This window comes from Glandiceps talaboti, chromosome 16 (assembly GCF_964340395.1).
Source record: "Glandiceps talaboti chromosome 16, keGlaTala1.1, whole genome shotgun sequence".
Lineage (NCBI taxonomy): Eukaryota > Metazoa > Hemichordata > Enteropneusta > Spengelidae > Glandiceps > Glandiceps talaboti.
In genome coordinates, this window is record NC_135564.1 from 5892128 (window position 1) to 5907975 (window position 15848).

A 15848-nucleotide genomic window follows, 5' to 3' on the forward strand; every position below is an offset into this window, starting at 1 on the left:
AATGTATTGATAACTGAGAAGACAGTAACAGGTGTCCGATCCTCAGACATTAAAGTGCCGTGCGCAAATATGTTCTGCAATTAAAAAGGATTTGTGGAATACTATTACGAATACACTGATGTGTATGATGTACTCCTTGTACGTACAACTAACGTAACAAAACCATTACAACTTTATTAGTAGCATAAAACATCTTTATTCAGTAAGCGTTACAAACAATGCCAAGTGTTGAAGGGTCGGCTTCTTTCCATTGAGGCCCTCATACATCAAATCAACAATCACGCAAAAGTCCACTTACAAATTCTAAAATACATTAGGCATTTGTTTTGTTTGTTTGTTTGTTTGTTTGTTTGTTTGTTTGTTTGTTTGTTTGTTTGTTTGTTTGTTTGTTTGTTTGTTTGTTTAATTCAGAGGCTGAATGGTCGATCTCATGGATCCTAACCGCTATCTTCGGTGCAGTGTTCTATTGCAAATTATATAATTCAGTCTGATACATATCCTATCACATGTATTACATAACAACACATCCGATCCACCCAATATGTAAATAACAAAACACACTTGTGAGATTCGAGACCATATGGTGGTGTTATTTTCAGCGAATTGGTGATATCGTTTCGAAATGTGAACTTTGTGATACAAAAGTTAAAATTATTATACTCGAATTGTGATAACCAACTCCAATATCGCTTACATGTACTAGGTATAGTCTGTCTATATTGTTTCCTTTCACCATTCTGCCCAACCACTGTCTGTCTGTCTGTCTGTCTGTCTGTCTGTCTGTCTGTCTGTCTGTCTTCAAAACAACTTGAAGAAGCCATAATTAATTTTCATTTTATAGCATATATCTACGCACACGATATGTAAGATATCCATCATCGTGATATCGATCCGGGTTTGGTAATCCGAAAATGATTATTATTTTTTTAAAAGAATATTGACAAACTCAACATTTACAAGTCATTGCATTTCCTAATATTTATCTTTATCTAGTTTAATCAAGTCTGCACCCTTTTCACCAATCATGACTACGGTAGCATTGATATTTCCTGACGTCAGATGTGGCATGATGGACGCATCAACAACACGGACGTTGTGTATTCCAAGTACTCTGTTGTAATAAAAAGACGAAGAAGTTTTTGTTGAAATGTTTGTAAAACCTGACACCCACGTCACTGGTAATAATTCTGTCACTACAAAATATAAATCAGATCCAAAGAAAATGTGTTTTATCTTTTTGAACCATTTTGGGTTTTTTTTTATCCTAGATTAGCTGGCACCATACATAAAATGACTCAGTTAGGCAGTATAATATGGTGGTGATGTCTTTCGAAACTTGTATAAAGCGATAGCATTCTCAAGTTATCAAATCCCACGGCCTTGGATTTCTACTATCTTATCAGTGAAGATATTAGAATTAAATAGTATCGTTATATTGTTCATAACCACCTCATGACATCTGTTTTTTTCTCACTTAAATCTCATCTTAAAGTGACCATACGGATGAGGATTGGGTATTGATTTTTCATTTTTTTTAATTTATAAAACAATTTTATCATGGCTTCCTACTTGAAAAATAAATTTGAAACAGCATATTCAAGTTCTTGTGTGTAACTCAATAAACTGCAAAAGATTAACAAACGTGTAAAATCTTTGTTATAATAACAAAGATTTTACACATTTTAAAGCTATTTGCAATGTATTGAGTTACAAACACTGACTTGGTCTTTGTCGTTTCACATTGATTTTTTCAAGTAGAAAGCCCTGATAAAATTGTTTTATAAATTAAAAATCCAAAAATAAATACCCAATCCTCATCCATATGCAACATCTCCCTTTAATAGTTTATACTTTAAAAAATCCCTAACAATTTACATAGAGAGAAATTAAGTATACCTAAGGGTTGGATCCACAACTGTTGTTTTGTCATCGCTAGATCCCATTTTACACGTACCAATTGTGTGGTATAGTGTACGTGTAACGTGTCTGATCACGTGTTCCCAATATGCATTACTATCTATCTCGTGAGGGCAGTTGTCAAACTTGAAGTATGCCGGTGTGATTCTGAGGATGAAATGTGAGTATATATTCAAAGTCAGTTGATAAGAAGCAAAGTGCCGTTCGGCTTACTGAATATTGCTACATTTTCATCGCCTGACACGATCAACACGACTGCATACTCGAGTACTCCATGGTTCAACAAGCATTACTTCAGATTGACACTGATACAAAAAAACATCACACATGTGCAATATTGTGAACATTAGTAGTTACTCATATCATATGGATAGAAGTGTACAGAATTGAGAATCCCAGACTAGGTGTATATTTAACCGCATGTAATATTTCAATTATATCATAGGCAGTGGACATGTCTTCTCCACTGTATATGATTATACATATATAGTATAAAATTATATCATTAACTTACCCATAGTTCGTCATGGCGTTTGTACTTAGAAGTTTTTGGAGGAATCGTATTGCCTGTTTGAAAAACAAGAGGAAGCTATTGGTTAGTCGAAATGAAAATTTTACTAAGTAATCGAGAAATAAAAATATTCCACTTGGAATGGGACTAGAGAAGTTCGGTAGTGGGGTTTGTGAAGGAAGCAACGGGTTGATATCTAGCATTGGGGAGGGGGTTGCCTCAACGGCAATATAAGGAAGGTGGATCATGGATGCTATTGTCACACGGTACGGATATGGTGGTTGGTGTATGTTGTAGGTTGACAAGTGTGTTGAGTTCGGAATGTAACATATGTTTGATGGATGGATGATAAGTGATATTCCATTGTTACCATTATTAACGTGTCTACGTCTTCTTGTTCCTCTAAATAGTGTGGATCCATCAAGGGGAAGTCACGTGGGTCCGGACTTTTCAATCGTAGGTTACCAACACTCTTAGGATGTAACAAACAAGGCATAAATGTAAGTCCTTCTTTTGCTTCCATTTCCTCGCTGCTTACACCGGTAAAATGGAACGCATTGTCGAATCTGCGAATTTAATGATGACGATAATAAAATAATTATATAATGTTAGTTTTTTTATAAAGCACTTTTCCACACCATTCTCAAAAGTGCTTTACGACCATTACCCCTGGCAAGGACCTGTAATGGCACAAGTGTTCATTAAACATTAATCATACGATCCATTGCAGTTCTGTAAACATACATTAAGGGAAATAATACTAGTAGCTTAAAATACTATCATTTTTTAAACCAAGTCAATTAGTCATTGAATGTTTGAGTGAAAAATGTAAATTTTGAATCGCGAATTATCACATGGGAATGGACAATGTACCAAAACAGTATATCGAACACTCCATGATTGGAAGAGTTCTGGTTTCTTCATAATTATATATATTTGATACTTGATATAAAATCGTACCTACCCATCACCAAGGCGGAGTTTTTCCTTCTCTTTTGTTCCGTACAGATAAAAGGCGGGAATGTAAAGTATCTGGATGTCAGGCCATGTCAGGTCGTTCTTTGTTGGTATAGCAAATAAATCAGAAGATAGAGAATGATGAGCCATATAAAAGCCCATATAAATCATGAATCAATTTACCAGTATACAAGTAATGTTATCCAGTAAGAGGGAGGAGATGATGATGATGATGATGATGATGATGATGATGATGATGATGATGATGATGATGATGATGATGATGATGATGATGATGATGATGATGATGATGATGATGATGATGATGATGATGATGATGATGATGATGATGATAAGAAAAAGAATCCTTCTTAAAGTAATAAATACATTTGTAGTTACAAAACTGATACAAGTAATTCTACCTTTGTTTTGATATGACCAGTAAAGTCCAAACCATTATGGGATAGCCAGTCCTACAATTAGGAAAACAAATATTAGTTCATATAATGATTGTATAAAACTAATTGAAAGACAATTTTACACTGTTGTATAAAATAGGAATGTTGATGACATTATGATTAAAGTAATGTTATTGTATCCTTGATACTCACGCTATAAATGTATGGTACACAGACTGTGTGGAACCGCTTTTGCACTGTGTTTTGCTGTGAGTTTTGTCATCGTAATTACTGAATAACCGAAGGATTCTACTCTATCAATGGATATCTTACCGTGGACGTTAAAAGCGATGAAAGAATGAAAATGAAGCAATCATTTCATAAAGTTTGTTGGGTTTTGATAACATTATGATCAGCAACATACTTACCTTTGAAATGCCGCCTCCAGTGCCATCACATCGTAGTAAGGTTGCCACGTGGTCCTGACAACAAGAACGTATATTCATCAAGTTATTTTAATCAGTCACTACGTTATCAATGTGGCAAGCCGAAAATTGAAAGTGAAATGTTAGTAATTTCCTATTGACTACATGTCATATATTTAAATGGTAAGATTGATAGACTCTGAAAGAGAGGCCAAGAGAAAGAGTAGAAAATGACAGACAAACATATACCGGCTGGCTATCTGACTGACTGACTGGCTGGCTCGCCCACACATACACCCTCTGACTGACCGACCGACCGACCGACCGACCGACCAACGGCGGGTGGGTGGGTCGGCTGACTGGCTAACTGGCTGACTGCCTGACTGACACGATAAAGGTATCAGTTCTGGCCTTTAAATCTGTGCCATATGCTTGAAATATACCATTCAATCAAGCCATACATATACGTATATTATTCAGACCATAAATACTTGACTTGATTACGTCATAATGACCTGTAAATTTTCACCAACAGGAAGATCACAAATAACGGGTATTTCCAACTCTTCTAGGTGTTCCTTGGGTCCAATTCCAGACAACATCAACAACTGACAGAAAAAACACGTACTTATTAGACTTTAATAACGAGAGATTATTAAAATGTGTAGTAATTGGGCCATATACAAGGAACTCAAAAAGCAGTTTGGACATATTCATCAACTTGAACCACCCCACAACCCAAGGCTTTAATGATTACGCAGCCATGACCATTTTAATAGTTCGTATGGTCATTTAAATGGTTGCTATATCCATTTTAATGGTTGCTATGGACGTTTTATTTGGTGATATATACATTTAACGGTTGCTATGAACATTTAAATGGTTGTTATGGCCATTTAAATGGTTGTTATAGCCATTTAATGGTTGCTATGAAGATTCTAATTGTTGCTATAACATTTATTGGTTGCTATGGACATTTTATGGTTGCTATGGACCATACCTGAGGAGACACCACTGTTCCTGCAGATAAAATAATTTCTTTGGTAATGTAGACAACACTCTTGACACCTTTTCCGGTGATTTCAACCTTTTTGGCGACTTTGTCTTCAAAAACTATCTGGAATAAAGATCGAAAGTGGATAAAATTAGCTGGATGATTATACAAAATAGTACTTTGCTTGGTAAAAATTCGACACCAGATATCTGGGAAATTATTTGATTATACAAATAATAACAAAGAAATGTCTACTGGACTTACTTTGGTTGCCATGGTTTCAGTCCAGATTGTCAAGTTCTTTCTTCCTTTGATGGGATCCAAAAATGCTGTAGCAGAGCTCTCTCGTTTACCGTCTTTGATATTAGCTTGGGTATAGTTAAAACCAACCTGCAATCAATCGTTAACTAATTTTACATGTAACACTGTAACAACTTTGCTTTGCTATTGTCTGTGGAGTATTATAGCAAACAAGCCTTTATAGCGGTCAACATGCTACATTACAAATATGGCTTAATTAATTGAAGTATAGAAAAAATACGGATAAAAGCAGTGATAAGCAAATAATGAACTGCACAAGCGAAGGCTTACACAGTGAGACTGTTACAGGCTGTGCATTTATAGTAAGTGACGTAAGCAATGGATTGGATTTATACATTAATTTCCACGAAACTGTCTTGTTCTTGAGTGCATGTCTTTTTTCTAAGATTTTTTAATATTCTCTGCAATATATAGTTAGACTAGTTCGTCAAATTTCTATCATTCCATAATGTCTGTCACAATACTGCTTCTCTGTGTCATTTATAATCAAGAACTACTTTAAATATCGTCTTTGATTTCGTTTTCAGTATGTATCTAACAAGTACTCGTATATGAATCGTGACATAACCATACTAAACCATTCCGCAAAGTAAATAGAAGATAAAATTGGCCAATAAATTATCAACATATGCCGAATGTCGTCATAGATGAAGACATTATCTGTATCTGTATCGTAGACGTACTTGATAAGCACCACTACTGGTTGTCACGTACACGTTGTCAAGGGTCGCGTGTGGGGCAATACCATCAAAGTACTAAGGGACCCTAGTATTGATAGCATTCGGTGTAGTTTTGAAGACTTGTGTGTTGGGTGACGACATAATCAGCGGATCGTGATGACGTCATCTATGAATATAAATTTCAACTTACTATATCAGTACAGTTGTTGCAATCTTTCAGCTCATACCCTAACTCTTGAGCTGTGAGAAACAAAACAAATTATGATCACATTTTCATGAAATTCAAACTACTACAGTAATGTTCTAATATAATAGTAAAGGATAACGATCGGTCATTCACTCCAGATTTTAAATATAAAATTACCTGCTTCAGCGATTACATCAGCAAACTTGGTTGACGGAAACACGTCAGACACTGTCATAGGACCACCTTTATTGTGGTAGTCAGTTTTCAAATACTTTTCACTGCAAAATAACAATGACAGATTATATATTATAAAGGCGTTATAGGTAGGTGATTATCAAAATAACTGAAAAGTAAAAATGTCTTTTGTTTTACTTGTAGTAATTATTTTGTTGATGAAAAACAGGACCATGAATTGATGTGAGATGAGAGTCTTTGAATGAGTGAGTGAGTGAGTGAGTGAGTGAGTGAGTGAGTGAGTGAGTGAGTGAGTGAGTGAGTGAGTGAGTGAGTGAGTGAGTGAGTGAGTGAGTGAGTGAGTGAGTGAGTGAGTGAGTGAGTTATCCAAATGAGGTCCCAATCAAGCCGTACTTTGTATTGTTTTCAGATTTCAAGAAATACGGCAACACTTCTTCATAACTCCAGCCTTCAGCTCCAAGCCTAGCCCAAGAATCATAATCTTCTTTACATCCACGTACATACATCATACCATGTATGCTACTAGTGCCACCGAGAACCTGCCAAAGAAATGACAATGCCAACCTGATAAGTATGACGTATGCTCATCTGTCAATACGTGTTACTCGTGCTTGCTTTACACAATCTACAGTCACACACAAGGAAGAACTTGTCTGTGCTACAATGAGTTACTTGGCAGGTACTGTAATCTAACTACTTACAATGTGTTTTTTGTCAGCTATCATTACTGTATAACAATCATTCGAGAAGCTAATGGATATACTGCGTATTCGTATGTGTATGCAACAAAATGATAGGTGTGACATAGGTTGTATACACCCTATGGTTTGCATACATTACTGAAGTTAAATGTGGAATTAACATCCTTACTGTCACTTCGACAACTCAAGGAGAAAAGCAAAAACAACACCGTAGCTTCATCTGAAGACGCCCTCAACCATGAAAAATGAGAAGAAACTAAATCCATTTAAACAAATTGAATAATTTGCAAATCTTTGTTCACATGCTTTCGGCTATTTTTGTGACTATAAGTTAATAAAACAATTACCTTTCCCTTTATCCATTGAGAACGACGATCTTTGACAGCCAGACATGCATGTTTCTGTGGAACAGTCTGTAAAATATTAAAGATTTTTACCGAATTAGGATTTTGATAGACATATTTGACCAGTGATTTCTTACATCGATAGTTTAAGTTATCACAAGATTGACGAATTTTGAATTTTGATTGTGTCATGGAATACAGAAGACAAACGGTTAGTCAGGACTCGGACAACTATAGAATCTAGTTGGTCAGAGGTCAGGAGTATTGGATTTATCTGTATCATCATGCCATGCTCCAAACCAAGTTATACAATATTGTCAATGTAGCATGCATGATATCTCTCATTGGTTTTTCTTTCGGATTTACAGAAGAACGCCCTCACGCGGTAAAGATTCTAAATATATTAGCATATATATTTACGTTTTTTTCATGGTTGATCGCTGCCTTAAAGTTAAGAGAGAACAATGAAATGGGGACAAAAAGGTACATAAATTATCAGAAATCTCTACTATTTCTTTGTCTTTATTTTCATATTGTACAATGGGACCGGTGGCCTCATGTACTGAATCTACTGTAACCTCCTCATAAACGCTGAGGGTTATTTTCATTAGCATAACAAAATAAGATTTATGTTCCCGTGCAGCGTGACATGTTTATAGGATCATTTCGTATACAAAATAAGCCAAGGTACACTTTTCTCGGTCACTGTCCTATTTTCATCAGTACACTGTCCTTACTTTGGCATGACCACGACGACATTTATAGGCTTAGTAGCTGTAACTAGATGTTGTTTTCATAAATTCAGTTCTGATTCTCGACTTGTTCATGTTGAATATACTTACCAAATCATGTACGATCGCTTTCTGTGATCGCACTTAATCAATATTTCACAAATGTCCAGGGTTTTTTTGGCAAACAAGTAATTGGACCGTAGTTATGTCGCGACTGTTTACAGACGGACACCAATACAGTGTCAACGATTTTCTAATAATCGAAGTTTTATTACAAATATGTGTAGTTTTACAACAGATTAAAAAAAAACTTGAAAGTTACAGCTTCCGGAACTTCAAAGGAAAGGCGCGAGCATTTTTAATCAAATTAATTGGATTTACTCCTGTTTTGTTTAAAAGTCAACTATTTCTAAACCACGTACACATACAGCCATTGATTGACCAGAATATAGCTTTAAACAATGTATATTTGATGTCATAAAGATAAAAGCTATCTTATTGTTAAAATACAACTTCTGTTCGACACAATGAAACAGTCGATCAATCAATCATCATTCGACTATAGAATGAAATGTTGAACAGAAGCACCTCACCTGATAGTTCCAGTCAACGTCAGTGCCTTGGAGATCAAGATACTTCAAGGGTATAGAAATTCCTGGCTTAGTATCCGCTGAACCAGCTTCTATCAACAGGACACTTGTATTTTCATCCTCGGATAAACGATTTGCTACAACACATCCAGCACTGCCTGCCCCAACTACGACATAATCAAACACGTCTGCCATTGTAGCGAGTCGTTGCTTTTGCGCGGACAGAAGGGACAGAAGGGACTGACCAATATCACGATTGGGCGGGAACGTTTCTTTGTTAATCCCCCTCCCCCAAAACGAAATTGCTGTACATGTTACAGATACAACAGCTTTAGTTGTGATACTCTGGAAGAGGAGGCCAGGCATGTCAATATATAATTAATCTAGCCACATAATTTTATAAAGTGACAATGAAAGTGTCAAATTGTTGTTAAAAAGTAGAACTATGTTCTGAAGTCTAGAATACTTGATAAAAGATATCAGAATATTTCTATTGACTATGTGGGAATAATCAAAATGTTTTGCTAAACTTAATTTTCATCAGGGTGTCTGGTTTCTTCTCCTATTTTTAAACTTTAAATTACACCAAAGAAACGTTACATACCAATCCAACCCTCTCCCTTGAAACTAAGAGTCGACGCCTTAGTTCTCTTGATGTCAGACTACTCAGGTGAGACGGCTTCCAGTAAATCTTGGCGCATAAAAGAAACAGCTATTTTTTATTGCGGTGATTCGGAGTTCACGGACAACTCATTTAAGTGCTGGGGTTTTTTTGTTTTTTTTTAAAAAGGGTTAAAATGTTGGCAAGGGAAACTTTAACATTGTCGTACTGTCACCTTAACGAGAGCAGATGTGAATTATGTCATTGATTCAAACGTGTGTGACAAATTTACATCTAGGTACATTTGTACACATATCATTTCCTACGTACTTGAAGCAATGTTTTTGTCTAGGTGGATTTTATACGTTTCAATATGTTCACATTCTGTTGAAAATGCATATGATAAATATTCTGAACTGCTCAAACAATATCTCTCTTGACAACCATTAATGACCAATTTTATTAATTATCGCTCACACGGAGCATGCACATTTAGATGTGTCATAGTCTGTGTAGTAGACAGGTAGAAATCAAAGCCTATTTGTTATTTGTTACATTGCATAGAAAAGAAGTGAGTATAAATGGTAACCTTGCCGTTGAGTCTGGGTAACCAAGACTTATATACACGTTGAATCAAAGGTTAATGAAAGTTGGCGCAAAAAATCAGGTCAGGTGATGGGTAAATTCTATGCTTTGTAATTGTGGATTTCTATTATTGGGTAACCAAGACTGCGTATATGTATCAATATATATTAAAGCATATAAAACTGCTTTAAAATAAGGCTAATGCAGTTTATTGGGGCAGTTATGTAATGCCCAAATATGGTATATTTGTCAGCTCAGTAGGCTACTTATACACTGTTTACGTCACTTTAACAGTTGGGGTTCACTGATTGGATGAACAACTTTTTGTTCTGATTGAGGGACTTTGACCAGACGTGGCTTAGTTAGAATCCACGTTGGCATCCAGACAAGTACATTCTTGTCCTAAACATATTGCAATGGTATATTTTAGTTGTGCAAAACATCCAGTGCTATCAATAAATACTAAAACTGCAGGAAATGAGACTACTTTCCCAGATGAGTGTCTGTCACCTATTTTGTTTTTCATGTGCGACATTCTAAAAGTACCTGCCGTTGGCAAAACATTTTTACTCTTGAATGCACCCAGTATGTACAAGAATGAATATGAAATCTAAGTGAAAAATGTAATTCCTGGAACAATTGCATGGCGATTAGAAAACAAAGATAACTAATGGCGAATTGCTGAGAAAAAATAACCTGACATTGCCAAATATAATGACAGATTCATATGTGTGGATCTGGATTTGAATAAAAAAAACATTCAGTCGATCAATGACCTGACCTGACCTTGCCTGTACATAGCCTTCACCTGTGTTTTGTACCGACTGGTGAGAATGCAAGCAGTGCCGACATCGTCATCGACAAAACACCTTTTTTTTCAAAATTATGCTTGTGAAAGAATACAACTTAGAGCCCTTACCTCAGTGTTGCTAACTTGGAATTCACGTCAAATATGTTTCTTATCGGGCCTTTACCATGACGTTTGCTTGTGGCGACCTATTTTTTACTGGGACACCCAGTGTTGTCACACGAAATCATTGTGGCAGCATCGCATAATAGAGACACATTAACGTAAACTGTGCGCGAATGTATGCGCAGTTGTGTTTGGTTTTTTTAACTTGAAACATGGAGTCTTTCGAATCGATATCAGTTCTGCTGTGGAATAGTAGTATTCGCATGATTCTGCTTTCCTTGGTGATATTTTTCGCCTTTGTGTGGACTTTTCGTCGTCAAGGTAACCTACCCCCTGGTCCAAAAGGGTTGCCCATCGTTGGATCTTTGTTTTCTCTGAGTACACACCCATACAAGGATTTTCTTGAATGGGGTCAGGTTTATGGAGACGTGATGAGTGTTCGGTTGGGGACAGAATTGGTCGTTGTTCTGAACAGTTTTGACGCCATTAAAGCTGCGTTTGTCAAACAGGGTGCTAAGTTTTCGTCTAGACCAACCAATTCGACAACTGGGCAATTATTTCAACAAAAAGGTAAGGTATGAAAAACAAGTACGACACAGTCACTCCTCCTTTCTATCGCTACAACAACATAACACAGAAAAAAAGGTCAATTGAGAGTATCTAAGTATATAATAGGGTTAGGGGAAAATACAATCTGATTAAAATCCGATGTGGCGAAAGCGGCTAGGTGTCCTTATTTACCTCTATTCATCGTGTTGTGACGTTTGTTTTGTTCAGAGTGATCGCCGCCTTCCCAAGGCAATGAATATGGGAAGGCGGCGATCACTCTGAACAAAACAAACGTCACAACACGATGAATAGAGGTAAATAAGGACATCTAGCCGCTTTCACCACATCGGATTTTAATCAGATTGGGGAGAATACGTTGCCTTCAGTGCCTTCTCGATAGAAGTCACCGGGCGATGACGGATGTTCCCCCCGGGCGGATGTATGTCTTATGAAGACCATTTTGTTCGCCACCAACGCACATTAAAAAGGATATTATTGACGTTGTCTTTTTTCCCTTAGTGTTGACATTGTTTCGATGATGTTGTTCAGCTTGGCTTCGATTATTAAATATTAAGATGGAGGGATCTATGCAATGGGGTTGACGAACCAAAGCTCGCCAGGAAATATGCCAAACAAGACAATATCCAAAAAAATGTCTCAGATCTTGATTGTATTGAAACAAAGATTTTCTCAACTCAGGGCTGCTACACCGTATGCCAAATCGATGGAGATGAGGGAGTAAGCCATCGCAGCCACCAATTATATTAATAAATCGATTTACAAGGCTGTTTCTTATCTGCATAAGTTAAAGATCGTTAATTTTGATATCACATTCCATGGAACTTGAACCATTTCTTCTCCATTTGTAGGAGTCGTTGATGCACCATCACCTTCTTGGCAAGCTCTTCGTAAATATACGTTAAGAAGCCTTCACGAGTTCGGGATGGGAAAGGCCCTATCGGAAGTACGCATTCTCGATGAATGTGATTTTGTCGTCAAACAACTTAATAACCATATAGACAGTTCAATTGATCTTCGCCAACTGATCCCGAGTGCCATCTCCAATGTGATGTGTATAATGTTGTTTGGCCATAGATTTGATTATGATGATGGTGATTTCAAAGAAATGCTGCGATTGAGTGATGCACTCCTAAAAGATTTGCTAGCATCGAACTTTTTAACATTCATCCCGATTCTCTGGCATTTTCCTTTGCCGATTAAACGCAATCTCATCAAGAATTGGCACGAATTTCGTGATTATATGGACAAAAAGATAGAGGAACACAAAATAAAGATTCAAAAGCAAACTGGTGACGATTGCATATTAGATAGGTATCTTTTGAAAGGCAAGGAGATCGAGGAAAGAAAGATTCAAGACCCATCCCTTTCTTGCCTAAGTGACTTTGATCATCTGCGTGTCACATGGGTTGAATTGTTTGTTGCCGGGACTGATGCAGTTGCAAATACGTTACTGTGGGCTATCATTTATCTGGCTCTGAATCCGGACATCCAGGAGAAGTGTATTGAGGACATTAAAGAAGGAATCGGTATGGATAAGACGCCAAGCTATGCTGATAAATCTAAGCTTCCTTTCATGGAAGCCACTACTCTAGAATCTCACCGGATTGCATCGGTAGTGCCTTTAGTGGATCCTCACATGACGTCAGAAGCTACCACACTTAACGGCTACTATATTCCAAAGAACACAGTGGTCTTTGCAAATACTTGGGCCGTTCATATGGATAAGACAGAATGGGAAAATCCTGAAACATTTAATCCAGGACGCTTTCTTGATGAAGATGGCAATATTGTGAAGATGAAGAGGAACAGAATAATGCCATTTTCTATCGGTTAGTATGTCACAATAAATATTTAATTTTACCGAGTTTGTTTAATGTTTCCAATCATTCAAACTTCCAACACATTGTAATAAGTAGTTGAGGGGAACATTACAGTAAATGAGAAAAACTTTCAGAACAAACAGCATATTTAATGAAAACTATTGGAGATTATGTCAATGATGAAAGTCCAAAGCAAGTTTCCTTCTAAAGCAGAATAATATTTGAAATTTTCCTTGAATAATTCACTTTCAAAAACGTGACTTGTGATTGTACTGTTGTAGCTTTAATTCATGTTTGCAAACTACTTATGATCAAAGACATCGCATAAAAAAATCTCAACAAAAAATCAAGTAAATACAGAAAGAAACTGATACAATACGAAATCCAATCATTAGAGTTGAATCCAATCATCGGAGTTGGAAAAAGAAGTCGTCCCCCCCCCCCCAAGAAACTGACGACCAGTCCCTAATCTAAAGAGGCCTGTAGTGGCTTCGTACGTGTAAGAATGGGGATCGGCACAAATGAAGTGTGACACCCGAAGTGAGACTAACTTCAATCACCTGTTATGTGACAGTTCTGTGTCATTTGTTTCTATTTTTCTTCCTCGACGATTTCTATTTCTTCAAAATCCTATTAAACTAACCACGTTTGTATACCTGGGATCAGTTTGTCTTTGAAATTGTGTCTCCATACATTAGCCTTTTTTCGGCACTGATATCTGTGGTAGCTATGATACCAGGTACGAGAGCTATCCGAATGACACATCAGTGCCTAAAACGTTTTATACCTACATTGAAGTACCGTTTCTAATTTCATTTCTCCACTGCTTATCTTCTGCAGGTCCTCGTGGGTGCCAAGGAAAAGAATTGGCTAACACTGAGGTTTTCCTATTTCTGACTTCATTACTCCAACGATTCGAGTTCAAGATACCAGAGGGAGATACCCCATCAATGGAAGGAACTCTTGGGTCCGTTCGTATGCCGCCACCATACAAAGTAATTATACGTACACGAGATACATCATAGACTCAGTGCGGTGTGTAATTCATCAGAAGGATGACAAGACAGATTAATAAAGTGATCAAAGCACGGACAGTTAGAGACCCAACTCTATAGAATTAAGAACACATATATGTATGTATGTATGTATGTATGTATGTATGTATGTATGTATGTATGTCAGTGTATGTATGTATGTATGTATGTATGTATGTATGTATGTATGTATGTATTTCATTGTATTACTATGGTGATGGTATAGTTAAGTGAGATTTTACTTTCAATTCCTTTTATTTGAGCATTATTTTACATTGTATGTTTGGTGGTGGTATAGAGTAATAATTTGATTTTACATTGTATGTTTGGTGGTAGTATAGACTAAGAACTTGATTTTACATTGTATGTTTGGTGGTGGTATAGAGTAAGAATTTCATTTTACATTGTATGTTTGGTGGTGGTATAGACTAAGAATTTGATTTTACATTGTATGTTTGGTGGTGGTATAGACTAAGAATTTGATTTTACATTGTATGTTTGGTGGTGGTATAGACTAAGAACTTGATTTTACATTGTATGTTTGGTGGTGGTATAGAATAATAATTTCATTTTACATTGTATGCTTGGTGGTGGTATAGACTAAGAATTTGATTTTACATTGTATGTTTGGTGGTGGTATAGACTAAGAATTTGATTTTACATTGTATGTTTGGTGGTGGTATAGACTAAGAATTTCATTTTACATTGTATGCTTGGTGGTGGTATAGACTAAGAATTTCATTTTACATTGTATGTTTGGTGGTGGTATAGAATAATAATTTCATTTTACATTGTATGCTTGGTGGTGGTATAGACTAAGAATTTCATTTTACATTGTATGTTTGGTGGTGGTATAGACTAAGAATTTGATTTTACATTGTATGCTTGGTGGTGGTATAGACTAAGAATTTGATTTTACATTGTATGTTTGGTGGTGGTATAGACTAAGAATTTGATTTTACATTGTATGTTTGGTGGTGGTATAGACTAAGAATTTCATTTTACATTGTATGTTTGGTGGTGGTATAGAATAATAATTTCATTTTACATTGTATGCTTGGTGGTGGTATAGACTAAGAATTTCATTTTACATTGTATGTTTGGTGGTGGTATAGAGTAATAATTTGATTTTACATTGTATGTTTGGTGGTGGTATAGACTAAGAATTTCATTTTACATTGTATGTTTGGTGGTGGTATAGACTAAGAATTTCATTTTACATTGTATGTTTGGTGGTGGTATAGAATAATAATTTCATTTTACATTGTATGTTTGGTGGTGGTATAGAATAACAATTTGATACTTTTTACTCTTTTGCGCTTTCAGAGACAACTTTACTGAGTGTCACATATGTTATTATCTTATTTCTTATTT

At 36.1% G+C, this 15848-nt stretch overlaps 2 protein-coding genes across 2 annotated transcripts; one reads left to right on the forward strand and one right to left on the reverse strand.

Annotated features, from left to right (window-relative positions):
• Window positions 1-205: 205 nt before the first annotated feature.
• LOC144447434 (glucose dehydrogenase [FAD, quinone]-like) lies at window positions 206-9149 on the reverse strand. The gene is made up of 15 exons (XM_078137458.1): window positions 8955-9149; window positions 7634-7699; window positions 6979-7124; window positions 6568-6668; window positions 6394-6443; window positions 5467-5592; window positions 5209-5325; window positions 4724-4816; window positions 4212-4265; window positions 3808-3858; window positions 3393-3487; window positions 2799-2994; window positions 2432-2484; window positions 1897-2064; window positions 206-1111 (listed from the first exon to the last, which is right to left on the reverse strand). Exons 1-15 carry the CDS (start codon window positions 9144-9146, stop codon window positions 973-975), a joined length of 1647 nt encoding a protein of 548 aa, XP_077993584.1. The 5' UTR covers window positions 9147-9149; the 3' UTR covers window positions 206-972.
• Window positions 9150-11265: 2116 nt separating this feature from the next.
• Window positions 11266-14560, forward strand: LOC144447555 (cytochrome P450 2U1-like). Its single transcript, XM_078137614.1, has 3 exons — window positions 11266-11620; window positions 12469-13449; window positions 14281-14560. Exons 1-3 carry the CDS (start codon window positions 11314-11316, stop codon window positions 14463-14465), a joined length of 1473 nt encoding a protein of 490 aa, XP_077993740.1. The 5' UTR covers window positions 11266-11313; the 3' UTR covers window positions 14466-14560.
• The last annotated feature ends 1288 nt before the right edge of the window (window positions 14561-15848 follow it).

Excerpts from the sequence above, each read along its gene's own strand:
- LOC144447434 (XM_078137458.1), bottom strand. The coding sequence starts at position 9,146 with ATGGCAGACGTGTTTGATTATGTCGTAGTTGGGGCAGGCAGTGCTGGA. Across the intron at positions 3,859-4,211 it reads CTGGAGGCGGCATTTCAAAG|GACTGGCTATCCCATAATGG; the intron begins GTAAGTATGTTG and ends TCCTAATTGTAG. Across the intron at positions 2,065-2,431 it reads AACGCCATGACGAACTATGG|AATCACACCGGCATACTTCA; the intron begins GTAAGTTAATGA and ends TTTCATCCTCAG.
- LOC144447555 (XM_078137614.1), top strand. The coding sequence starts at position 11,314 with ATGATTCTGCTTTCCTTGGTGATATTTTTCGCCTTTGTGTGGACTTTT. Across the intron at positions 11,621-12,468 it reads GCAATTATTTCAACAAAAAG|GAGTCGTTGATGCACCATCA; the intron begins GTAAGGTATGAA and ends CTCCATTTGTAG. Across the intron at positions 13,450-14,280 it reads AATAATGCCATTTTCTATCG|GTCCTCGTGGGTGCCAAGGA; the intron begins GTTAGTATGTCA and ends TATCTTCTGCAG.